We start from the raw sequence: 26,573 nt of genomic DNA, 5'->3' as shown, positions 1-26,573 counted from the left end.
CCTGCATACCATGAGGGAGCATTTTCACTGGGAGAGCCAAGGTTACTCAGAATCTAAGAAAAGGCTCAGAGACTTTCTTTTACTACATCAGCCCAGACCTCTTGCTATTCCACCTGTTCTAGACATTGTAGATGATGTATTTTCAGAGTCCGGCCTGTCTCCTGACTCTTTACCCCCTGCACCTGTTAAGCCAGACAGAGATACTACAGGGTTCCAGACTCTCATAAATTTCTATATAAAAACCCTGCTGCTGACCCAGAAACTATATCTCAGGGTCCCAAAGGGGTCAAGGCTTCCACTGCAAAAAACCCTGTCCCCTCTGATAGGGATTCTAGGGCACTGGACAGATGGGGGAAAAAAGTTTACACTTCTGCTGCCTTGGCTGTAAGGGCTTTAAATTGTCAGTTTCATATGCTTAAATATCAGCAATATTTAATGTCACTGCTAAAATAGAAAATGTTGACAAATTCTGAATGTTCTGATAACAAGGAATTGCAGGATTTTTTGCATGCAGCTGAACAAGTGGGAAAGCATACTCTGCAATGTGGTTTTGATTCACTGGAGGCCTCTTGCAGGGCCACTGTTACGAGTTGTGTGATTAGAAGGCATGCTTGGTTAAAGGAACAGAATCTGCCTGATCATGTTAAAGCAAAATTATTGGATGCTCCATTACAGCATGATACTTTGTTTGGTGTTAAGGCAGAAGAGGTGTTGAAGAAAATGGAGGATAAAGTGAAATCTATGCAGACAGTTAAGGATTTCCTACAGGTGCAGCCACCCAGATTTAGCAGGAACTGGCCTTCTAAGAATTGGTCCTTTCCAGTGTCAGGCAACAGAGGCAGATACAGATGCCCTAGAGGCAGATCCCAGCCCCAGGGCTCATACAGGCCTAAACAATGGGGTGCTTCTACCTCCAAAAGCAGAGAAGACAAATCACAGCCATACAGGAAATAGTCCCAATGGCTTCCCTCTGCCAAGGCCAAGCACTTATCTTTTGGCAGCACCCTTAGGGGGAAAACTAGCACTTTTTTCACAAAATTGGCACATGATCCCCCAGGACAAATGGGTCTTGAATATAGTGTCTCAGGGCTACAGGTTCCACTTTCACACCCTTCCAAAGACAAAAGGTATGCCAGACCTGCCGCACAATCAATGGGCAGAGACACAAAAGCAAGTTTCATCCCTCATGGACATGAGGGCTATTCAGCGAGTACCACAGCAAGAGCAGGGACAAGGATTTTACTCATGACTTTTCTTGGTACCCAGAAAGGACAAAGCCTGGAGACCAATACTGGACCTGTCTATTCTAAACACTTTTCTGGACGTTCCAAAATTCAAAATGTTGACTCTGCAGCAGCTTCTGCCCATGCTGGGCAAGAAGGCTTGGCTTGCAACTTTGGACCTCAAAGAGGCATACCTGCATATCCCAATCAGACAATCTTGCAGAAGATACCTCAGATTCATAGCTGGCTCAATGCACTACCAATTCTCTGCACTGCCCTTTGGCTTATCTACTGTGTCCAGAGTCTTCACAAAATGCCTGGCACCAGTAATTGCATTTTGCAGACAAAAAAGGAATACAAATATATCCTTACTTGGACGACTGCCTTATTCAAGCAGAGAACAAGGACATTCTACTGAAGCATCTGGCGTTTGTAAAAAGATTACTAATTTGCCTAGGGTACACGGTGAATGAAAAGAAATCAAAACTGGTACCCTCTCAAGAGATAATATTCCTGGGTGCAAGCTTAAATACAACTGCCCAGATGGCTTATCTCACGCCAGACAAACAAAGGCAACTGACTTCTTACTTCAAAATGATGGCAACAAAGACCCAGTTATCTGCAAGAAAAATTCTGCAGACTTTGGGCTTCATGGCATCCTGCATTCTACTAATTCCATATGCAAGACTGCATATGAGGAAACTACAATGGTATCTAAAAAGTGTTTGGACTCAACATTGTCACAGCCTGGAAACATTAATTACCCTCATTCCATGCCTGCAACAGGAGTTTCGATGGTGAGCACAGGCCTGTCACCACAACAAGGGACAGCTATTCACTTAGCCAGGCAGACACTAACTACAGATGCATCAGATTATGCCTGGGGCCCCACATGGCAGGAAAATGTATTCAGGGCACATGGCCCGCAAGCCAAATGCATCTTCATATCAATCAAAAAGAGATGCTAGCTGTACAGAATGCCCCTGACAGCCTTCAAGGATCTACTTCATCCAGGACAACTGCTGATAAAGACGGACGATACTACAGTCATGTGGTACATAAGCAAGGGGGCACACATTCCTACCCCCTCTGCAGACAAGCCATGACTTTGTGGAACACAGCATTGACTTATCAAGTACACCTGCATGCACAATTCCTGCCAGGAAAGACAAATACTCTGGCAGACGAACTAAGCAGAAACCTCATGGATCCTCATGAGTGGAAACTAGATCCACAAATCTTCAGCATGATAACAAGGAAATGGGGATGCCCAGACCTAGATCTATTTGCCTCCCCTCACAACTGCCAACTACAGAGATTCTGCACAAGGACTTTTCACAAACAAGCATGGAAAGTGGACGCCGTATCATTCAGGTGGAAAACCCTTATAATATATGCTTTTCCTCCACTGCCTCTCCTCCCCAAGGTACTCCTAAAGGTCAGACAAGAGAAGCCAAAAATGATACTGATTGCCCCAGACTGGCCAAGTCAGCACTGGTACCCAATCTTAAAGAGCTTGTCTCAAGGCCCAGCCTGGACATTACCTCAAATTTCTCATTTGCTGACCCAATAAAACAATCAGATCCTGCACAGCCAACTCAGAACCCTAAATCTGTCTGCATGGCTGATAATGTAACCATTCAGAACACACCTCTCTCTAAAGCAGTTATGGATGTTATTTTGGAGGTCAGAAGGCCCAGCACCAGAAAATCTTATGCAGAAAAATGGAAGAGATTCTGTGTTTGGAACCAGGCACAAGGAATGGACACGCTTGTACCAAATATTCCTCAGATTTTACAATATCTAACTGAGATGCTGGACAAAGGCCTATCCTTCTCATCAATTAAGATCCATGCCTCTGCCATTTCAGCTCATTACAATACGGACCCACCTATTTTTTCACATCCACTGCTAAGGCAGCAGTACCTCAGAGGGGCCAAAAACATAAGACCTCCAAGGAGAGCTCCAATACCTGCATGGGATCTCAATTTTGTCTTGGAAAAGCTCACACTGCCTCCTTTTGAGCCAGCCAATACAGCTGAGATAAAATACTTATCATGGAAAACAGCTCTGCTCCTTGCTATAACCTCAGCAGGAAGAGTCTCAGAGTTACAGGCACTAATGGCTGTGGAACCTTTTATTATTTTCCATCCGGACAGGGTTTTTCTAAGGACAAACCCAACATTTATGCCTAAGGTAGTGTCCAGTGTGGCTCTTAACCAAACCATTAATTTGCCTACCTTTTATCTAAACCCACAGAATAAGGGGGAGAGACTTCTGCATTCTTTGGACATACACAGACAGCTACGCTTCTACTTGGACAAAACTAAAGCTTTCAGAAAGACTGAGCAACTCTTAGTGGCATATGCTGCAGGATCGCAAGGAAAAGCTATTTCAAAGCAGACGATTTCAAAATGGATAGGCCACTGCATTCGTTTCTGCTATTCACAACATGGTAAATCAGTGCCTAAGGGCATTAGGCCACATTCAACCAGAGCAGCAGCCTTCCTCAGAGGAGTACCAACCAAGGATATTTTGGAAGCTGCAACTTGGACTTCAGTGCACACTTTTACAGCACTACCACTTACCTCCCTACTTTAAATCCAGAGCAGGCTTTGCCACTGCAGTTCTGCAGGGCCTCATAGCCACTCCTAATTCTATTTAGGCCCAGCCACCCAACCTCAGCTTTGGGATTCAACCCAAGTGTAATGACTGCAACAGTGAAACACGATGAACATAGTACAGTTGTGTACCTACCATAAATGTAGATATTAGAGTGTGTACACTGTTGCAATCCAGGTTACCCTCGCACCATCCCCCTTTCATTGCTGGGACTTATCTGTACTTCTCTATTCTATACAACCTATGTGGTGTATTTGCTTGTAGATGAAGGTAGTGTTTGTTAGTGCATGCTTTTTTTATGAGCAGAATTTTTAGCCTACCCTTTTGGGGGCACCTGACATCTGGGGCAAGAAAAACTGAAGAAAATGGCGTCGGCTGCATCTTTTATACCCTTGGCGCACTGACGTCAGGGAAGAGGCGACAGCAACCGACTCCGGACCAGGACTTTGGAATTTAGGCTGACTGCGGGTAGCCTGCCAGCAGGATAACCCAAGTGTAATGACTGCAACAGTGAATACACGCGAACATCTACATTTATGGTAGGTACACAACTGTACTTTACTACACACTGTAGCGCTGCCTTCTTTTGGAGCAAACTGGAGATGTTGAAAGAGTACTTCACCAGCTCCATCCAAAAGGTCACATTCAGACAATATCTCAGACTTTTAGGGTGTATAGCAGCATGTATTTTGAAGGTACTCTTGGCCTGGCTGTACATGAGGAAATTTCAGTGGTACTTAAATGGATGGAATTACAACAGTGGGTTTCTGATGGAGGACCTTTGTCGAAGAGACATGCAAAAATAGTTTGAGAAAGAAATATATAAACATCATGGAAGTGATTGTACTTATCCTTGCATTTAAAGTCTTTCTTCCTGCAGTCCAGGGTGAGAGGTGGGGGGGAGGGGTGGCTGCAAATTCATGCAGATAACAGCACAGTGATGTGGTATATATTAACAAGGAGGAGCTGTTTAGTGTTAACTGTGCAGACTAAGCCATGAATCCTTTGAAATTGCAGTGTATGGGGAATACCCCTAAAGGCCAATTATATTATTTCAGAACACTGTGATAGATGCCTAACTGAGCAGAACTCGTGCAGATCCCCACAGATTATTGTGACACAGGAATATTTGTATAGACTTGATCAGCAGATGGTATGTGGTGGAAATAGGCTTGTTTGCTTCTCATCTGAACAGGCAGCTGAAACTCTCTTGCTCAAATCTAGTGACAGTAGAGGCCTAGTGGATAAATGACATCTCCATATAATTACTCATGCCTGTTTCTGTACACTTTCCCATATCCTGGATCTCCAGGGTACTGACAAAACCAGCGAAGGAAAAGCCAAAAACTCCTAGTAGCTCACTCTTTGGCCTTGACAATGCTGGTTCCACCTATACAGCTTGGGGAGATGTTACCTCCGTGAGTGGACCTTTCTAACACATAGCAAAGGGGCACTGATGCACCCCAGCCTGGCCACACTGAAGCTGACATCTATCTCTTATTAATCCCCAGGATGGCACAGATTGTCAGAGAACTTGCTAAACATTATGAAAAAGTCTCGGGAAACTCAGCACAAAAAAGTCATACCTAGCAAAACAGAAAAGGTTCTCCTTCTGGTGCTAGTCTGGAGACCTTGACCTCAGAAAGGCTGAGACGACATTGATCTTGGAATACCTGCCATACATCTACAAATCAGGTTTAGCTTGCACATGTTTTAAAGTACGTGTTTCTGGCCTTAGCCGGTCTGCCTTTCGTACATTATTTAACTGGAGGCCTGGAGTATAAAGAATTTCTAAGGGGAGTTTATCCACCTTAGGCTACCAAAGAGACAGATTGCTCCACCATGGGACCTCAGCTGTTTGCTTGAAAAGTTCACCTAGCCCCTCTTTGAACTAGCAGTCTCTTGTCCTATTCAGTTTCTCTATTGGAAGATTTGTTTTCTTGGTGGCAGTAACTTCAGCAAATCATGTTTCAGAATTGCCAGCCATAATGTGCAGTGTCTTTTCTGGTGTTTTATCATAGAAGCGTGGCACTGTGAACTAATCTTTCCTTTATTCCTAAAGTGCTTACTGAACTGACCTTAAACAGGACCATACAGCTCCAAGTAGTTTTCCTAAGACTCGGACCTTGGGGGAAAGGGGACTTGTATCCTCTTGATGTGCATAGACAGCTGTGATTCAGCTTGCACAGAACTAAAGAGTTGTGAGAAATGATCAGCTGTTTTCTCCTTTACAAAAAGAAAAGGAAATAAACCCTTTCCAAGTGACTGGGGTGTTGCATTGCATTATGTTACTGCAGCATTGGAAACTAGTCCCAGGTCACATTAGAGTGCATTCCACTAGATCCACAGATGCCACCACAGCCTTCCTTAGCAGTCTCCACACAGGCTGTCCTTAAAGCAGCTACTGGTCCTCTGCACACTTTATCAAAGCATTACAACTTGGGGGCTGATCTGGTGCTAGGGTAAGATTTGCGTTGATTGTCTTGCAAGGTCTTATCTATTAGTAGTTCAGCCACTTCTTCTGTTCCCACTATTTTGGGAATCTTAAACATGAGAATTCCAAAAAAGATATACTACTGCTGGAGTGCTGTAAAACCAACTTTAATTCACTGTAAAACAAAGCAAAAAACATGGTAAACGCTTTCACAGTCTATTATACAACTGCTTCTTCAGACCTCAGGTGAATTAAAGTTTTTTACAGCACTCTAGCTGTGGTATACTCTCTCTCTTTTTTGGAATTTACTTGGACTGTTTGAACAGAGTATTTTGCCAATTTCTGGATTTTTTATTGTTGATCTTAAACATGAGGATTGCAACAGTGAATACTGTGATGAACATAGTACAGTTTTGTTAAGCGCTTACCATAAATGTAGGTGTTTGAATATTTTTACTGTTGCAATCCTAGTACCTTCCATCCGTCTGTCTTTCTTCTACTACCCTGAGGTTACTCTTGGGTTAAGGTGGCATCCTCAATTTACCTTCCCCTCCTTCCACCCTGCCAGGGTATCAACCCTTGTTTTGTTAGTCTCTCTTCTTGGAGTTTTGGGATTTGGACATGTTTGGATTGACCTTTGACGTTGGTAGAGGTTCCACCTAGACCGGATTGCTGCAGAATTGGGAGATTCTCCTCTGGTTCTACCAGAACAAGAAAAATCTGGAGAGCATTGACCAGTATATCCTTTATAGCCAAGTTCCCAGCTGGCATTCTGTTTGTGGGGAGGCACGTCACTGCTTCTTTGGGGACATCAGAGTGCTCTTGAAGTCTGGCTGAAAAACCCTTATGTGTTGTAAATATGCTGCAGCAGTGAGTGTTACTCAAACCTGTATGATTACCTCAATTAACTTGTACACTTCTGTTGTCTGGAATATGTTTGCAATACCTATCAACATAGCCCACTCAAGTTTTTACAGCTCAAATTTTGATTTTTTTTTTTTTTTTTTAAACCACATAAGATTTAGTGTTGGGGAGGGCACTACAGTATTTTACATCGGATCTGCCTTAGTTTGACATCAGTCTTTGAAAACAGCTATATTGTGTTCATAAAGAAGTGCATTCTATGTGCAAATCATTTAGAATATAGCAGAGAAAAATTGCCATGGATTCAAAGGACAATCATAAGGCCTTTTTCAGCTATGTTAGGAACCTGGGTGGAAACTCACAGATATGCTCAGAATTAGTCCAAAATGATACAAAAATCACTGAACCCACAGACATTGCCAACATACTGGCAGACAGGTTCAGTGCAAACTTCACCCTCTCCCCTAAAGGAGAGATAACTATCCCAGCCGAGTGTAGCCTCCCGGACATCTCAAATGCGCAGGTGAAAGCTGCTCTCTCTAAAGCTAAAAACACAGCATCAATGGGACCGGATGGTGTCCCCGGCTGTGTGCTACACGAGCTAAATGAGGAATTAAACCCGCACATAAGGCAGCTGTTTAATCCGAGCCTTACCACAGGATACGTGCCCAAGGAGTGGCGTGACGGCAACTGTGGTCCCACTCCACAAAGGTGGCGCCTCTGGGACCCTGGTAATTACCGCCCCATAAGCTTAACAAGTCTAGTCTGCAAAGCTATGGAGAGGATCATAATGGAGCTCATAAACAAAGATATAGGGATTTGCAGACATTGGACCCGACCCAGTTTGGCTTTGTCAAGGGAAGATCATGCCTTTTGAACTTGGTCGACTTCTTCCAAATAGTCACCAAGGCCATTGATGAGGAAAGGCAGTCCATACAGCCTACCTTGACCTTGCAAAGGCTTTCGACACAATACCCCACTCGGTATTGTAGAAAAACTTACCAGCTTAAATGTAAACCCATATGTCACAAGATGGGTTGCAAACTGGCTTAAGGACAGAACCCACAGGGTTAGAGTTGCTGGCGCTGTGTCAGACTCCAAGCCAGTCACAAGTGGTGTCCCACAGGGCTCGGTCCTTGGCCCCTATTGTTTGGCATCTACTTCTCAGAAGTACAGGCCAACATGGGAGGACTTTGGCTGACAAAGTTTGCAGATGACTGCAAACTGGGCCATAGTGGAAAGTGCATCGGACACGGATATCCTTCAGAAGGGACTCACGGAAATAGATAGCTGGTGCCAGAGCCATGGCCTGAAGTTAAACGCCAAAAAATGTATAGTCATACCCTTCGGGAAAAACAAGGTAACCCCAAGCTACCATATAGGTGGCAATCCACTAAGCACAGAAGAGGTTATCAGGGACCTGGGGACCCAGGTTGACAGTGGCCTTTCTTTTGACACTCACATTGCTAAAGTGGTTAGAAAGACCTTCTACATTGCCCACCTGATCATGAAGGGATTCACATCCAGATCTAGTGAGGTCATTGTTCCCCTGTACTCTTCACTTATCAGACCAATGATCGAAAGTACAATGCCCCATTCGGGATGTATCTCACCCGACATCTGCAGCAATTGGAGAGACCCCAAAAGTTCCTCACCAAAAGGATAAAGGACTCCAAAATCTGTCATATGCTGCCAGATTGAAGAAACTCCAGCTCTATTCAGTCGCATACCTTCTGCTCAGAGGTGACATGTGCCTGACATACAAGGCCATGTCCAACCCGGAATTAATGGACATGCTCCACCTCAAAAATCCAAATCCACCAAAACCACTAGAGCAAGCGACTTAAACCTTAGCATGGATATAAATAGGACGTGCTGGAGGGATAGATTTATCACTCAGAGACTCCCTATGCTGTGGAATAAAATCCCGGTCCATGTGAGGCAGAGCACCTCGCTGACTCTGTTCAAGAGAAATCTAGACCTGTGGATGGGAGATCGTAGGTTTACCCCGGGAATCATCTCTGGGTCACTGCTGGACAGAGGCACAACAAACTAATGGGCACAGTATTTTTTCATATAAGGGGTGGCGTAAGCCACAATAATTTGGGCTAGGCTTATAAATGCCTTAGGGCAGATAGCCTAGTATAAACCTATGAACCTATGAAATGTAAAAAGTAAAATGCGCCTATTTTAATGTGTTTGAATTTTTTTAACTTCAAGTATATGAAGCAGCAGTTAGTGTGATCAGAATTACAGTTTTGACATACTCTGTTTCCTTCTACAGGTCGATGCAATCCTGAACTTGGTATCTACATTAATTCAGGATCAGCCTGATCAGCAGGCTGAAGAACCAGACCCAGAAGACTTTGCAGAAGAACAGGGCCTAGTTGGTAGATTTATTCATCTTTTGATGTCTGATGACCCAGACCAGCAGTTTTTGGTAAGTTTACTTCTTTCTTTTACCTATCCTTTTAGGTCAGTATTCTGTGCCAGAAATGTTTGTTAGTGTATATAGGAAAAGTTAAAAAGTAATTTTCCAGTTATTGTTGCCTTATCAATGTATACTAATCATACTCCAGGTCACCTTGTGTCCACTATTCCACAGGCTTCTGGGAGTGCCACTACTTTCATTCAACATAGATTCTGTTATGCCTACAATTAAAGTCACAGTGACAAGAAACTGCCATTCCTTCCTTCATCTTTTGAGACCTCTTGTGGCCATTTCTTCTCTGAAAAGTAACACGACAGATAGTTCCTCCTCACTTCAGTAACATTGCATTACTTTTTGGTAGTGAGAGCAATAATTCCTGCAAAGACTTGATGCCTTCACACCTCATGCAACTTTTATTAGACCCTCTGAAAGAGAAATGAGAGGGAGTGAGCTTTTGTGAATTAGGTGTTCCTAGAGGAGAACTTCTGTGATCTGTAAGTGAGCATCCCTTTTGGAAAAGGTGCTGTCAGAGCAGCATGGTTGATAGTCCACTTTTAACTCCTAGTAATACCAAACAAAGATGAGGGTTCTAGATATCAGAAGAGCAAACTTAGACAAGGTGGAGTAGTAGGCAGGATAGTAGTTTAAGAAAAATAAATTGTGGATAGAAGAAGGATGTTGAGAAAACAAAGCTGTTCTAAATGGATGATACTTAGTATTTGCAGAAAAAAGGAAATGTATCTAGTAAATGGATGTGGCGTGAAATTTGGAGTCGATCCTTGTCTTTTCAGAGAAGACAAAAGCAAAAAGGAATCACTGCTCCAAGGAACTACCAAACAGTACTAAAACCAGAACAGATCGAAGAAGGTACAAATCCTATTCAGCACACTTTGCTTTAATAAACAAACGACTCTTCAGTCCACCAAAGGAGAAAATACATAAACGACTTTTCAGTTCACCAGTAAAACACATTAACGCAATTCAACACACGTTGCGTTTTCATTTCAAGAAACTTCATCAGATGGAGACAAATGCATACCCAAACACACCCAATTTATACACTTCAAATTGATTAATTAAAATATTTAATTAAAGCGAAAAAAAGTCCTCCTATACATTTAAAGGGCTAGAGGCTACTCTATAGTGCATTCAGCAATAAATTACATACATTTTTAAACACATCAAATATTCAATTCTCTAACTTAAAACAATAATAATTTAATGCTTCAATATTAAAATCATTAGTAAAATAACTATCAGATTTATTTATAAATAAATTATTAAATATTAAAATCCATTAATCTAGGACAATGTCTATAAACAAATATCCTACTAACACCATCCACTGTTAAGATTTCATATATCTAAACTGATCATAAATATTGGACATTTCAGACATATAATACCTAATTTAGAATAAACTGTTTTCACATACATATATTAGATAGACTGATATTACTTCAAAAAGGACTAAAGCTTTGCTGATCTCAGCTTAAGCACAGGTGCTAATGAGATGGCATCGTTTAGCCCTGGGAATTTGTTAGCATCCAGAAAAAGTTGCCACAATAATTCTTTATATTCAATTGAAGTTTCCCATGGGCCACCCCTTACATCTTTTTCCACAACTTCCAAAACAAAGAAGCTAAACTTTGCTTCATGGCAACTTAATTTGTGTCTATACAAAGCATTATTAGTGCATTTTATTTTAATCTCATAATAATGCTCATATATTCTATTTTTTAACTTTCTTTCCGATTTTCCTATATAAAATGCATCACAATGGTCGCACAACCCTAAATATACAATACCAGAGGTATCACAATTAGCAAAATGTATACTTTGAATCAACTTATCCCTACTAACTATAAAAATAGTGTCCTTTGTACAGATATAGGGGCATTGGGAACGTTTAGCTTCTTTGTTTTGGAAGATGTGGAAAAAGATGTAAGGGGTGGCCCATGGGAAACTTCAAGCTTTAGTCCTTTTTGAAGTAATGTCAGTTTATCTAATATATGTATGTGAAAACAGTTTATTCTAAATTAGGTATTATATGTCTGAAATGTCCAATATTTATGATCTATTTAGATCTATGAAATCTTAATAGTGGATGGTGTTAGTAGGATATTTGTTTATAGACATTGTCCTAGATTAATGGATTTTATTATTTAATAATTTATTTATAAATAAATCTGATAGTTATTTTACTAATAATTTACTAATAATTTACTAATGATTTTAATATTGAAGCATTAAATTATTATTGTTTTAAGTTAGAGAATTGAATATTTGATGCGTTTTAAAATGTATGTAATTTATTGCTGAATGCACTATAGAGTAACCTCTAGCCCTTTAAATGTATAGGAGGACTGTTTTTTTCACTTTAATTAAATATTTTAATTAATCAATTTGAAGTGTATAAATTTGGGTGTGTTTAGGTATGCATTTGTCTACATCTGATGAAGTTTCTTGAAACGAAAATGCAGTGTGTGTTGAATTGCGTTAATGTGTTTTACTGGTGGACTGAAAAGTCGTTTATGTATTTTCTCCTTTGGTGGACTGAAGAGTCGTTTGTTTATTAAAGCAAAGTGTGCTGAATAGGATTTGTGCCTTCTTCGATCTGTTCTGGTTTTAGTACTTTTCAGAGAAGAAATGGCCACAAGAGGTCTCAAAAGATGAAGGAAGGAATGGCAGTTTCTTGTCACTGTGACTTTAATTGTAGGCATAACAGAATCTATGTTGAATGAAAGTAGTGGTACTCCCAGAAGCCTGTGGAGTAGTGGACACAAGGTGACCTGGCTTTGTTGTGGAAGATTTAAGAGGGGAATGTAAATCTAAGAGTCATGAAACCCGACAAGGGCGGAGGCATCGTTTTAATGAACAATATTGATGTTACAAATGTTATTGGATGAGTAAAAATATGCTAATCTTTCCAGGAATGAGATAAATATAGGGTATAGGAGAATATACAACATGTTATATGATTTATTCTTAGAAGGATTTATAGATAAAGAACTTTTTGAATTTTTACATGTTAAGAGACCAAAAATTCCAGGCATATTTGGTATTCCTAAAGTCCACAAAAATATAAACGATCCACCACTACGTCCAATTGTGGCTGCTGAAGGGTCGGTCATTTCTCCTTTGGCCAGATATATTGATGTAAAATTAAAACCATTAATGATGAGAGGTATATCTTTTTTAAAAGATTCATGGGATTTTCTGTACAATGTTAAAAATCATATGTTCAATCAAGATTTAATTTTTCTAACTATAGATGTGGTGGATCTTTTTGGTTCTATTCCACACACAACAGGACTTGAATGGTTTGAAGAGGCTATCAGATTGTCGGGAGAAAAAAACGACAATGAAATATATTTATGTAATGTATTAATGGAAATTGTATTGAAATACAATTACATTTACTTTCAAGGGGAATATTTTCAACAAACTAGTGCGATGGGTGCAAGATGTGCACCCATCTTTGCTAATCTAGTTTTAAACACCTGGGAAGCAAAATTCATTCATAACAGTATATATAAAGACTGCTGGTGCCTCTACAAAAGGTTTTTAGATGATATAGTTATTTTATGGAAGGACAGTTATGAAAGATTGAATGAATTTATCAATTATATTAATAATACTACTGATTTTCTAAGATTCACACACAAGGTTAGTTTTGAAGAAATAAATTATTTAGATGTCAAATTGACTAAAGGCAAAGATTGTTTCAAGTCCAGGGTATTTAGAAAAAAAAACTTTTCCAATAGTTACCTATACTTTAGTAGTGCCCATCCCTTTCATCAGAAAAAGAGTATAGTGAAGGGTCAATTTGTTAGGATCTCCAGGATGACATCAGAGGATTCAGATTTCATTGAAGAATGTAAGTTCTTGACCCAGATGTTTATTGAAAGAGGGGTACCCTTCAGATTTTTGTTCCACTATATATGAAGAGGTGGTCAGAGGAAGGGGGGATAGATTTCAACCTATTTTAGGTAAAGACCCCAAAAGTTTCAATGCAGTGGAACTCATTGATACCACAAAGCTGGAATATGAAAATGATAATATTAAATTCAGTAATGCTTTTATATTAGATTATAGTGGCGATACAAAAAGAATTCAGGACATTTTCTATAATGAGTGGGATAAATTTGCCCAAATCACTGATTTAAGCTGTAAAGTGAACGAACCACCAAAGATCATTTTTAGGAGAGGAAGAAATTTGAAAGATTGTTTATCAACGAATTATAGGTCAAAGAAAAAAGGAAATAAGATGCCTGGAACTTTTTCTTGCCATATGTGTTCTCAATGCCCCTGCAATGTTAAATGCCTCACAGATATATCTTGATTCCAGGTGTAGAAAACTAGTTAGTAAGACCTTTAACACCTGTGATTCTTTTGAGGTGATATATATCGCAATGTGCGAGATCTGCCCTAGTTTTTATATAGGGAAGACTGAGAGAAAAATGAGAAGAAAGGTATACGAACACTTAAATGACATTAAAAAAAAAAAAATGACTAACGCTTTGTACAGACATACCACCCTTTGCCCTTTAACCAAATACAAGTTTTTCATTATAGAAGAAGTTGAAGTAGATGAGAGGGGGGGACCATGGGAAACTAGGATCGAATATAGGGAATTATATTGGCAAGTGGTTTTAGAAGCCAATAGATACCCAGGTCTTAATGATTACATTTCCCTTGCACCTGTTCTTAAAATGAGAGCTGCTAGATTATAAATGATGGTGCATGTATTCCTAGAGGTTGGATTGATTATAACATATAGGTTTCTGAGGGTTATCAAACATTTTCAGGAACATATTGATTTGTTATTTATTTGTAATTGCAACATAAACCAATTCTATCATTTGGTTTTACACTAATTCAGTATTTCTTTACAAAGACCACTAGAGGGGGGTGTTGTATTAGATTTGTAAACAAATGTATAGGTATTCATAGATATTTTTTAACTTTTTAACAATTTTAAGACATTTAATTTAACATATTTATCGATATATTCAATAATATTCACATTGATTGTACATTAGAACAAGCATTTCAAATTCAAAATATAAAATATGGTTTTAGATGTATATTGCTCGAAAACACATGCCATTGATGAATTATTCATGAATTGTTGGTTTTCATTGGACCTTTTGAATGGAATTGTATATATATATTAGTCATTAGTTAATTGTTTAATTAGTACAACTGATGTCTGAGGAAGTCTGAAGTTCAGACGAAAAACGCTGTATTTTAGTTGGCGTTTAACGCTCTTATTTTTCATTCTAAATAAACGCTTGTGATTATTACTGGGCTGACCGGTGTTTTGCGCTCCTCACAGTGCTTTCAATTGTTTATTGGTGTTATTCGCACTGTTTCTTTCCTTTTTGGATTATTTGTTGTGGAAGTGTCTTTTCAAACAGATCACTGTCGCAGGCTGAATTCATCAAGAAATTAAGTAGCTTTGTTTGGGTAAAATAGGTAGTATACCAGACAGGGTGCTGTGATGTGAACTCAGGATTTCAGTAAAACACTTGTTCACTAACCTTCTGTACAGTAAAGTGTTTAAGTTAAAACAGCCTTGGGTTGGATGCATGAAAAGTATTTATTTTCATTACCAGCTTCCTCTTTTTTTGAGTCATGGGAAACCGGAGCTTATTCTGGCATGCACTAGGAGTAAGACCACCAATTCTTAGTGGAATGGTAGTCCATCAAAGGATGCCTTTTGTGTGTATATGTGCATGCGTGTATACACACACACGCACATGCAGTTTATGCAGTTGACCTAAAGGCATTTCTCTCGGAGCCCCCCCCCCCCCAGTGAAAACCTACAAGGATACTTGGAAGACAGGTAGACTGTGGGAAAAAGACATCACAACTGGAAACTGTAGCAGAGAACCAAGCACTGTGAGGCAGCATTGCTAACCATTGCACTGCTGTGCCCCCTCCCCATTAGTTAGACAAATACACAAAAACAGGCAGTCAAATGTAGTCCACACTGATAAAAGGCCCAGACTACCAAAGGGATCAGTACAATAGGTGGCCCTTTTCACTGTGTATAAGTAGTATTACAGATGACATGGAAAAAGTGCCTTTTTGCACACACATAACACGCAGAGTTACAACAGATGCTTAACTAGGATGGTACAGTAGAAGGTCTAGAAAGGATGCAAATAGATTTGGCAAATTTCGTAGAATAGTCCAACAAATGGCATCTAAAATTCTTTGTAGAAAATAATGTAGAATAATGCATGGGGCAGTAGTTTGAAATGAAACATTACTTGCAGAAGTAAAGAGGAATGAAGAGAAGTGTTGTAAGATGTAAAGGTCATAAGTGTGTCAAAAGAGCAGGTGGAGTAACAGCATAATAAATAATAAAAACAGGCATTGCCAGTTTAAAAGAAAAGCAAAAAGTTGTTCATATGAAGTGCCATTTTAGTGTAGTTTCTTACATATGAGAATTGGCTGCGTGTGAACGTCAGGCACAGGCCAACACCTTTCCAATGCAGAAACACACACCTCTGTCCTCAGATGAGAGTGATGATCCATTTCCACCTTCTGTTTTTTCTGCAAGCGTCTGCACATAATTGAGAGTAAAAGCATCACTCAATCTGGACTGCATTCTTCAGCTCCTTCTTTTTGATTCTTTGAAAGGTAGTGACCATTGTGGAAAGATTTTCTTTCCTTTCTGTTCTTTTCAAGTATTGGTAGTTTGGTTATGTCTTTTTCCTGAAGGAAGAAAAATGCTGGGGTACTGCATTTTTCCAGGACTTGCCTCTTTAAGTTCTAAACAGCCTTTGAAGGTATGGTTATCAGATCCCTTACAAAGACTATCATTTAAAGTGTTTGTCCTACTTAGCAAAATCCCACTCTGTAGCTATGAGATTTGTGCAGGTTTTATCTGTAAAACTCCTACAGATAGAAACTGCATTTCATGTGTGGTTAGCTCAAATGCAGTTAGAAGCCATACTGCAAGCTGTAGAGCAGCCTGGATTTTCCAAGGAAGCATTACCCCCATCGAAGGCACATAAAAAGGACCACTGCCATACTGAAATTAGGGGGTTGGGGCTGTTAAGGATGTCGAGTGGAAGGCCAATCTGGTAGTGTTGGAAAGAAGTGTGGGTGCCTCTTCAGATGAGGCAGGATTCCCAGTCCATGCCTTTGTTTGTTTGCTTTTCCCCCACCAGCCTTTATTTGACACCTCTGATGTAGAGCATGCCGAGTGGTATGAGCTCATCCTCCCAGACACTTAATACCAAAATAGTAGTATGCATGAGCAAAAGTGATCATTCACAAAGGTGACCTCTGAGCAGAATGAGTGAGGCACTTACCTCTCAACCTCTTAGAGCAAGAAATCTGAACAAAGGCCCCAAAGTAGGCACACTTTTTAAATATTGCTCTTACAAACTTAGAAAGTTAATAGAATCACAGGTTTTGCATTAGCATCAATTTTTCTGAAGGATATTAAGTCTGCAACTCAAATGTCTGCCAATACTTTTGGCTTCAGTCTTCAGTGGTCTGATGGTAATTTGCTAGAAAACCACAATTTATTAGAAACATTCCAAAAATATGAGGTGAAAATCTGAGCAGTATGTTTTATGAAAACTTTATTTAAGCAAACAAAAAGGTCTTATATGACCACAACAAACCTTCATTGGGGTAGTTAGGCTTACTACATCTTATACCTGTGTTATCCCTAACCAGACTCCATACAAGAACGATGAAGTGCTGTCCCTTGGTACACTGTGAGCAATAAACACAGCCACTGGACAAGGAAATCCCTCTTCTCCCTTGCGTCCAGCAAGAGTTGTATTTGTGGGCAGAAGTCAGAGTATGTAAACCTTGTATTCTGTCAGCCAGTACGCAGTTAGGTACTGACCATGGATGCCTCTGATAAGGCATGGAGGATCTGTTTATCACAATGGGGGCTTTTTGTCAGATGTTAGTTTGGGACATGTAGTTCTGGAGTCAGAAACATCTTTGCATCTCCTTAAAAGAAATGCTAGCAGTGAATGTCCTTCAAGGATGCAACTGCAGTCCTGACATAAGGGTTGTCCTGCCTCAGGCAGCCCTTCGGTCGGCCGGATTCCAAAGTCTGGGTCCGGTGTCGGCTGATGTCGCCCTTTCCCCGACGTCAGAGCGCCTGGGATATAAAAGCGTCAGCCGACGCCATCTTCTTCAGTCTTTCTTGCCGCGCGGCGCCCGAAGCAGAAGCAGTTCGCAAGTGCCGGTCGACCAGCTCCTGTGTTTTCAACTACTGAAGTCTTCAAAAAAGCTAAGTACCCCGTTGGGGACCTTTTCTTGCCTCAGCCGATGTCAGATAAAACTGTAAAAGTTAATAATTGTTTAACTTGTGGGAAACAAATACCTCATAAGGATTTCCACTCTTACTGCTTACCCTGCCTAGGCCCAGAACACAACGTCTCGGCCTGTACAGCTTGTGCTTCTTTCAATAGACGCACTCTTAGGCGTCGGTCAGAGTTTGCACAGGATTATTTTGGGGAAGATTTCTGTTATATCATGCCATCGGAGCTTCCGACAGCACATTTACCTAAAAAACGGAAGGATAAGGACCGACACCCGCGGTCTCGGCCGATACCACGCTTAGGCCTACCGCGAGTGTCTCGGTCTCTTCTGAGCCGGTTTCACAACTGCTACAGACCGACGACACTGCCCCACCGGTTACTTCGGTACCGGAGGCCAGCTCTGTGCCGGTTTCTGTTCTCCCCTCTGAGACCGAAGCCCAGGATACTTCTAACACCATTTCAGTGGATAAGACTACTCCAGCACGTGGGGCTGCTAGGCCTACAGTGTCTGTCCATTAAGGCCTACACACGTGCTAAGGCTGCCAAACAGGCTAAGTCTCTCCCTCCAAGATCTGTTTCTCTGGGATCCACTTCTGGTTCTCAAATTTTAAGTTTAGCTGAGGACCTTATTTCTTTAATTAGGGGTTCTCAGCCACATCCAGATAGAGGCTCTCAGCCGCCTTCTGTCAAGAGGCCTAGGGTTGAGCAGGTAGATCCCCAGTCCTCCGATGAGGCCTCAGGTGATTCTGCACTTTCAGACTACCAGGAGGAGGCCTTCCCGGCCTACGAGGATTCTGATGTGGAGGAATCCATTCCGTCTGCTTCTCCTCCTGAGGAGTTTTCCTTTGGGGAAACGCTTCATTCCATGAGGGAACATTTCAAATGGCAAGGCCAAGAATACTCAGATTCTAGGAAAAGGTTAAGAGAATTTTTAAAGCTACCTCAGCATAGACCCTTAGCTATTCCTCCAGTTTTAAATGTTTTAGATGATGTGTACTTAGAATCTAGTGTTTCCCCTGACTCCCTCCCCCCTGCTCCTGTCAAGCCAGACAGGTACTACAGGGTCCCAGACTCGCATCAATTTCTGTACAAGGGCCATACTGCTGACCCTGAAACTATTTCTCAGGGGCCTAAAGGGGTTTCCTCCACTACTGCTAAGAGTCCACTTCCTTTGGAAAGAGATTCTAGGGCTTTAGAAAAGTGGGGCAAGAAAGTATATACATCTTCCACCCTTTCTATGCGAGCATTAAATTGTCAATTTCATATGATTCAGTATCAGGCATACATGTTGGATGACTTGCAAAAGAAATTGGCTTCCCCTGAACCATTAGATAGAAAGGGGTTACAGGAATTGGTTCATAATACTCAGCAGGTTAGCAACCATTTCCTTCAGTGTGGATATGATGCATTGGAAGCTTCATGTAGAGCAGCAATGACAGGTGCGGTCATACGCAGACATGCTTGGTTAAAGGAACAAACATTGCCAGACCATGTGAAAATTAAGCTTTTGGACGCACCATTAGAGAAACATAAGCTATTTGGTGCTACTGCACAAGAGGTTTTAAAGAAAATAGAGGAAAAGGCAAAATCAGTGCAAACAGTCAAAGATTTCCTCCAGGTACAGCCTCCAAGATTCAGCAGGAATTGGCCTTCTAAGCATTGGTCCTTTCCAGATGCAGACAAATTTCAAAGAGGCAAAAACAGACGTGGCAGAGGTAGAGGGCAAACTCGAGGCTCCTACAGAGAATGTCAATGGCAGCCTCCGAACCAGAGAGGTGGGGCAGGACCTTCCACTGCTCCGCAGGGACAATCTCAATGACTTGACTTTGACTCCGCCATCCAGGGCTCGGTTAGAAAAACCTTTGGGCGGAAAATTATCTTTATTCTCACAAAATTGACACAATATTACAAAGGACAAATGGATACTGGACAATAATAGACAAAGGATACAGATTCCATTTTCATACACTACCAACAAGACCTGGCAGGCCAAACCTACCACCAAATCAAAGGGCAGAGGCACTCAAACAACCTACTTCAAATAAGAGCAATAGAAAAGGTTCCTTCTGCAGAACAAGGCCAAGGATTTTATTCAAGACTCTTTCCTTGTTCCAAGAAAAGAAAACCAATGGAGACCCATTCTGGACTTGTCCGCACTGAATACTTACCTTATTGTGCCAAAATTCAAAATGCTGACTTTACAGCAACTCCTTCCCATGCTGGGCAAGGGGTCTTGGTTGGTAACTCTGGACCTCAAGGAGGCATACCTGCATGTCCCAATCAGACAAAGTTGCAGAAGATACCTCAGATTTCTTGCAGGCTCAGAGCATTATCAATTCTCAGCATTGCCCTTTGGCTTATCTGCTGCACCCAGAGTGTTCACGAAATGCCTGGCATCAGTAATTGCACATTGCAGACTTCAGGGGATACAAATATACCCTTACCTGGACGACTGCCTTATACAAGCAGACAGCCAACAAGCCTTGTTAAAAAACTTGGACTATGTCATTCACCTACTGCAGGCCTTGGGATACACAGTCAATATTCAGAAATCAAGTCTCGTACCATCCCAACAAATACCTTTCCTGGGTGCCACACTGGACACAAACACCCAGATGGCGTTTCTAACAAAAGAAAAACAAAAACAATTACCAGAATACTTCAGAAAATTAGCAGCACACACCCAGATGGCTGCAAGGAAAATCCTGCAGGCCCTGGGTTTCATGGCATCTTGCATTCTTCTGATTCCACACGCAAGGCTGCATATGAGGAAACTACAATGGTATCTAAAAAGTCTATGGTCTCAACACAGCCACAGCCTGGAAGCATTGATCCCACTCATTCCATGTCTTCAAAAGGAATTTCTGTGGTGGGCCCAAGCAAGCCAGATAAACAAAGGTCTGCCTTTCAGCAAGCCTCATACAAGTCAAACCATAACAACAGACGCCTCAGACCATGGATGAGGGGGCGCACATGGAGGGCAGATGCATTCAAGGACAATGGACACAAAAAGAAAAGCAACTGCACATCAACCAAAAAGAAATGCTGGCAGTGATACATGCAATCAAGGCCTTCGAAAAGTTCATGCATCAGGGCCATCTACTAATAAAGACAGACAATACCCACAGTTATGTGGTACATAAACAAGCAAGGAGGTACCCATTCCTACCCTCTTTGCAGACTGGTAATGAATCTCTGGGATATTTCCCTTTAATTGAAAATAGAGCTACAATCCCAGTTTGTACCAGGGAAGGACAATGTTCTGGCGGACAGCCTAAGCAGAAACATCATGGATCCACACGAATGGATGTTGCATCCAGACATTTTCTTATAAATAACTCAAGCATGGGGAAGGCTGGACATGGATCTTTTTGCCTCCCACCTCAATCACCATCTGAAAAAGTTTTGCTCAAGGACATACCATCCTCAAGCATGGAAGGTGGATGCTCTCTCCTTCAGTTGGAACTCTCTAACACTATATGCCTTCCCACCTCTTCCTTTGATGACCAAGGTGTTACTAAAGATCAAGACAGAGCAGCCGAAAGTCATACTGATAGCTCCAGACTGGCCAAGACAACACTGGTACCCACTGCTACGGAGCTTGACACACTCCAATCCGTGGCTCCTTCCTCAATGGCCACTTCTTCTGACACGGCACAATTACAGGACACTACACCCCAGCTTGAAAACATTGAAGCTGACAGCTTGGAAGATTCCATGACTATTCCTCAGGATACACTTTCCAAAAGGGTAAAAGATATCATCCTGGAGGTGCGCAGACCTTCCACTAGAAAAACATACTCAGCAAAATGGAAGAGATTTCTTATCTGGAACAGCAAAAAGGGTCAAGACCCATCAGTGATGAGCATTCCACAGATCCTAGAATATTTGGCTGAAATGCTCCACAATGGCCTTTCATATTCTTCCATAAAAATACATGCTTCAGCAATATCTGCCAAATATAACACTGATCCGCCTGTATTTTCTCACCCATTGCTAAGACAGTTTCTAAGCGGTATAAAGAACATCAACCCTCCAAGGAAACCACCAGTGCCTGCATGGGACCTCAACTTCATGCTGGAAAAATTAACTATTCCTCCCTTTGAACCAGCAGCATCTTCAGAGTTGAAATTTCTGTCTTGGAAGACAGCTTTCCTTCTGGCAGTAACCTCAGCAAGAAGAGTCTCTGAGCTACAGGCCCTTATGGCAATACAACCATTTCTCATTTTTCATCAGGACAGAGTTTCTTTGAGAACCAATCCGTCATTCATGCCAAAGGTGGTATCCAGGGTGTCCCTGAATAAGCTATTCACCTGCCTACCTTCTTTCCCAATCCTCAAAATAAAGGAGAGAGACTTCTGCACACCTTGGACATACGCAGACAGTTGCGCTACTACTTGGACAGAACAAAGTCTTTCAGAAAATCTGACCAGCTTTTTGTAGCTTGCGCTGCTGGATTGCAGGGAAAAGCAATTTCCAAACAGACAATTTCTAAATGGATTGGAAATCGCATTAGATTCTGCTACTCTTTTCATGGAAAAACTGTGCCAGCTGACATCAGGCCACATTCCACCAGAGCTACAGCCACCTCCACAGCCTTTTTAAGAGGAGTGGCAACAAAGGACATTTTAGAAGCTGCTACATGGAGCTCCGTGCATACATTTTCCAAACATTACAACCTGCCTTTATATTCCAGATCCAGAGCAGGGTTTGCTTCTGCAGTCCTGCAGGGCATTTTAGCTACACCATCTTTGTCTTAGTGCCTACCACCCCCAGGTTGGCTATGGTATTCAACCCATATGTCAGGACTGCAGTTGCATCCTTGAAGGACATAGTACAGTTTTGTACCTACCATAAATGTAGATGTCCGATAGGTATGCAATTGCAGTCAGGTTTTCCCTCCCACCTACCCCTCTGTGGTATTCTTTTGGGTTCTACCCCTCTTTTTAGCTACCTGGGGTAATCTTTAATGGTGTATTTGTTTTATGTTGTTGTACTTGTCTGGAATTTTTTCTCTATTTTCCAAATTTAGCCTTCCTTAGAGGGCACCTGGCATCTGGGGCAAGAAACACTGAAGAAGATGGCGTCGACTGACGCTTTTATACCCCAGGCACTCTGACGTCGGGGAAAGGGCGACATCAGCTGACGCCGGACCCAGACTTTGGAATCAAGAACAACCCTTATGTCAGGACTGCAGTTGCATACCTATCGGACATCTACATTTATGGTAGGTACAAAACTGTACTTTTAAGCATTCAAAATCTTTGGAAATTAGGGATGTTCTTCATGTTTCACTGTTGGAGTTATCACATTTGTGTTATCCTGCCAGGGGTAGCCCTCAGTCGGCCTGAATACCAGAGGCTTAGTATTTCTGCATCGTTTGCTGTCACTCCAAAACTGACGTCAGGTCATCAGTGGTACAAAAACAGGCAGCCGACACCATTACATCAGTCTTTTCTTGCCAAGGAGCCCGAAGCAGAAGCAGTTTGTAAGAATGCCAGTCAGCCATTACCTGAGTTTCATTTTCGAATTGAAGCTGAAGTCTTCTAAAGCTAAGTACCCTGTTGGGGATCCTTTTTTCTTGCTCTAACCAATGTCAGAAAAAGTTAACAATTGTCTCGCCTGTGGAAAGCAAATACCACACCGAGACTTCATTCTTACTGCGTCATCTGTTTAGGCCCAGACCACGACGTCCCCCGCTGTCGCTTTTGTGCTTTGTTCAATGCCACAACTATACGTTGTCGGGCCCTTATTGTAGCTAGATATTTTCGCTGTCAGTCCTCGAATTCCGATATGGCTTTGGTAAGCCGTCAGACTACTGATCTTTCGAAAAAACATAAGGATAGAGACAAGATACCACACAGGTCCTGCCAACGACGCTTCCGCTTAGCTAGTAGTCAGTTCTCCAGTCCTTAGTGAGGCGCTTTTGCAGCCCCTGATGTCCACTTCTGTGGATTCGCAGGCCACTACAGAGACCCTTTTGGAGTCCGGTATGCCATGAGACTCTTCTTCGACTAAGGATCCTGCGGATGTCTCTACCTTGGATGAGTCTGGAGCCACTGAGCAGGCACCAGCTTCTGAGAAAGAACTTCGCACTACCGAACTTGACACAGACCGACTTCTTTCACATCTTCAGTTCTTTCTAAAACTACCGAGTTTCTAAGGCCCAGGGTACAAACTGCACCCAAAAAAACAACGACCCAAGCTCAGGGACCTGCTTCCTTGCCTTAATCACAAATGCTTAAAGTGGCGGAAGACCCTTATGTTTATTAGGGGAAGCCAGGCTACCCCTTCCAAAAGAAAGAGACTTGTCCCCAGTAGTTCTATCCGAACAGGAGTCCGATGACTCTGATGCATCTGGATATGCAACCCCTCTCTACCTATGAGGATTCTGATGCAGAGGAATCCATTCCTTCTGCCTCTCCTACCAAGGATTTTTCATTTGGGGAAACCCTTCATACTTTAAGGGAGCATTTCCAATGGGAATGTCAAGACTATCCTCAGTCAAAACAGAGACTCTGGGGAATTCTTAGATTTACTACACCACATACCTTTGGCCATTCCTCCTGCCTTGGATGTTGTGGATGATGTTTTTATGGAATCCAGTTTGACTCGTGACACCCTTCCTCCTGCTCCCAGGAAACCTGACAGGTATTAGAGTCCTTGACTCTCACAAATTTCTTTTCAAAAATCCTACTGCTGACCCAGAGGTCATCTCTCAAGGACCTAAAGGAATAAAAGCAACTTCAGCTAAGAATCCCCACCCCCTCAGATAGGGATTCCCGAGCTTTAGACAGATGGGGTAAAAAAGTATACACCTCTGCTACTCTTGCTATTAGAGCATTAAATTGTCAGTTCCACATGATGAAATATCAGCAGCATACCATGGAATTACTCAAACAAAAAATATCTTCCTTTCCTGCTTGTGCAGAAAATAAAGAATTACAAGAGCTAATGCATTCTGCAAGTCAAGTAACTAAGCAATACCTTGCAATGTGGCTTTGACGCCATAGAAGCATCTTACAGGGCAGCAGTCACTGGTTCTGTCCTTAGAAGGCATGCTTGGCTTAAGGAACAGACCTTGCCAGACCATGTCAAATCCAAATTATTGGACGCACCTTTGAACAAAGACAACTTATTTGGCACCAAGGCAGAAGAGGTCTTAAAAAAGATGGAAGAAAAAGCTAAATCTATGCAGATGGTTAAAGACTTCTTACAGGTCCAGCCTCCGAGGTTCAGTAGGCATTGCCCCTCCAAGTACTTGTCCTTTCCTGCCCCCTCCAGGTCAGCTCAGCCCAGACCCAGGGGAAGCAGACCCCCCCCCCCAACAGCAGCCCCAGGGAATGCAGAGATCTAAGCAATGGGAGTTCCTCCTCTTCAAAAACAGGGAGTGCAAAGCCACCCCTTATAGTAAGAACTGACAATGACTTCACAACTCCACCCCTTACCTCTCCCTACCTGCTTGTGCCCCTAGGAGGAAAACTCTCCTTCCACGCAAGCAACTGGGCCACTATTACCAATGACGGATGGGTCCTCAACGTAGAGTCCCAGGGATACAAATTTTATTTCCTCACTCCACCAACCCCAAAAGGTTTCCCAGATCTTCCTCCAAACCAGTGGGCAGAGGCCAAAAAACAAGTACTTTCCTTGCTCTCCATGAGGGCAATAGAGCATGTTCCTGCAGAACAGATAGGCCAAGGTTTCTTCTCCAGACTATTCCTGGTACCCAGAAAAGAGAGCAGATGGTGCCCCATCCTCTACCTATCCATTGTAAACACCTTTCTGGTGATAACAAAATTCAAAATGCTCACCCTCCAGCAGCTTCTACCACTGCTTTCCAAGGATGCTTGGTTAGCCACCCTAGACCTAAAAGAGGGCTACCTACACATCCCAATCAGGAAATCTTGCAGAAAGTACCTACATTTCAGGGCAGGTTCAATGCACATTCAGTTCTCTGCACTTCCGTTTGCCTTATCCACTGCTCCCAGAGTTTTCACAAAAATGCCTGCTGGCTCCCGACGCTGCTTTTTGCAGAAATATTCAAATTTTCACATACTTAGACGATTGCCTGATTCGGGCAGACAGGAAAAGCTGTTACAGCATCTGACTTTTGTAAAGGACCTACTGACCTCCCTGGGTTATACCATCAACGAAAAGAAATCAGAATTAGTCCCAACACAAAAAAATTGTATTCCTGGGAGCAAGCCTGGACGCAACATCCCAGATGGCATTCCTTACTCCAGAAAAACAAGCCTACCTGACAGGCTACGTCTCTCAACTAGCCACCAGAACCCAGTTAACTGCAAGGAAAATCCTGCAAGCTCTAGGGTTCATGGCCTCCTGCATCCTACTCATTCCATATGCCAGACTACATATGAGGAAACTACAATGGTACCTAAAAAGCCTTTGGCGTCAACAGTTTCAAGACTTGGAACTCTCATAGTACCTTGTCCAAGGAAAGATTTTCTTTGGTGGGCAGCAGCTTGCAACCACAACAAGGGACTTCCCTTCTCACAACCCCATGCCGCCCCGACCCTCACCACAGACACATCAGACTATGCCTGGGGTGCACACCTGGACTGCAGGTGCATTCAGGGCCACTGGAGCCCAAATAAAATATATCTGCACATCAACCAAAGAGATGCTAGCTGTTCAGCATGCCTTGACAGCCTTCAGACCCCTACTCTCCTCGG

The 26,573-nt window shown here is 42.1% G+C and overlaps 1 protein-coding gene across 1 annotated transcript in view; it reads left to right on the top strand.

Annotated features, from left to right (window-relative positions):
- Positions 1 to 26,573, top strand: part of VPS35 (VPS35 retromer complex component) — a gene marked incomplete in the record, with an annotated part of 976,266 nt that overhangs the window by 804,080 nt on the left and 145,613 nt on the right. The window contains 1 exon segment of the mRNA XM_044081892.1: positions 9,428 to 9,583. Coding sequence (XP_043937827.1) covers positions 9,428 to 9,583 — 156 coding nt within the window.

The sequence above is a fragment of the Protopterus annectens genome, chromosome 8.part1 (assembly GCF_019279795.1).
Source record: "Protopterus annectens isolate FY-2018-M chromosome 8.part1, PAN1.0, whole genome shotgun sequence".
In the NCBI taxonomy this organism is placed as follows: domain Eukaryota; kingdom Metazoa; phylum Chordata; order Ceratodontiformes; family Protopteridae; genus Protopterus; species Protopterus annectens.
This window is presented reverse-complemented; position numbering and strand designations above follow the sequence as displayed.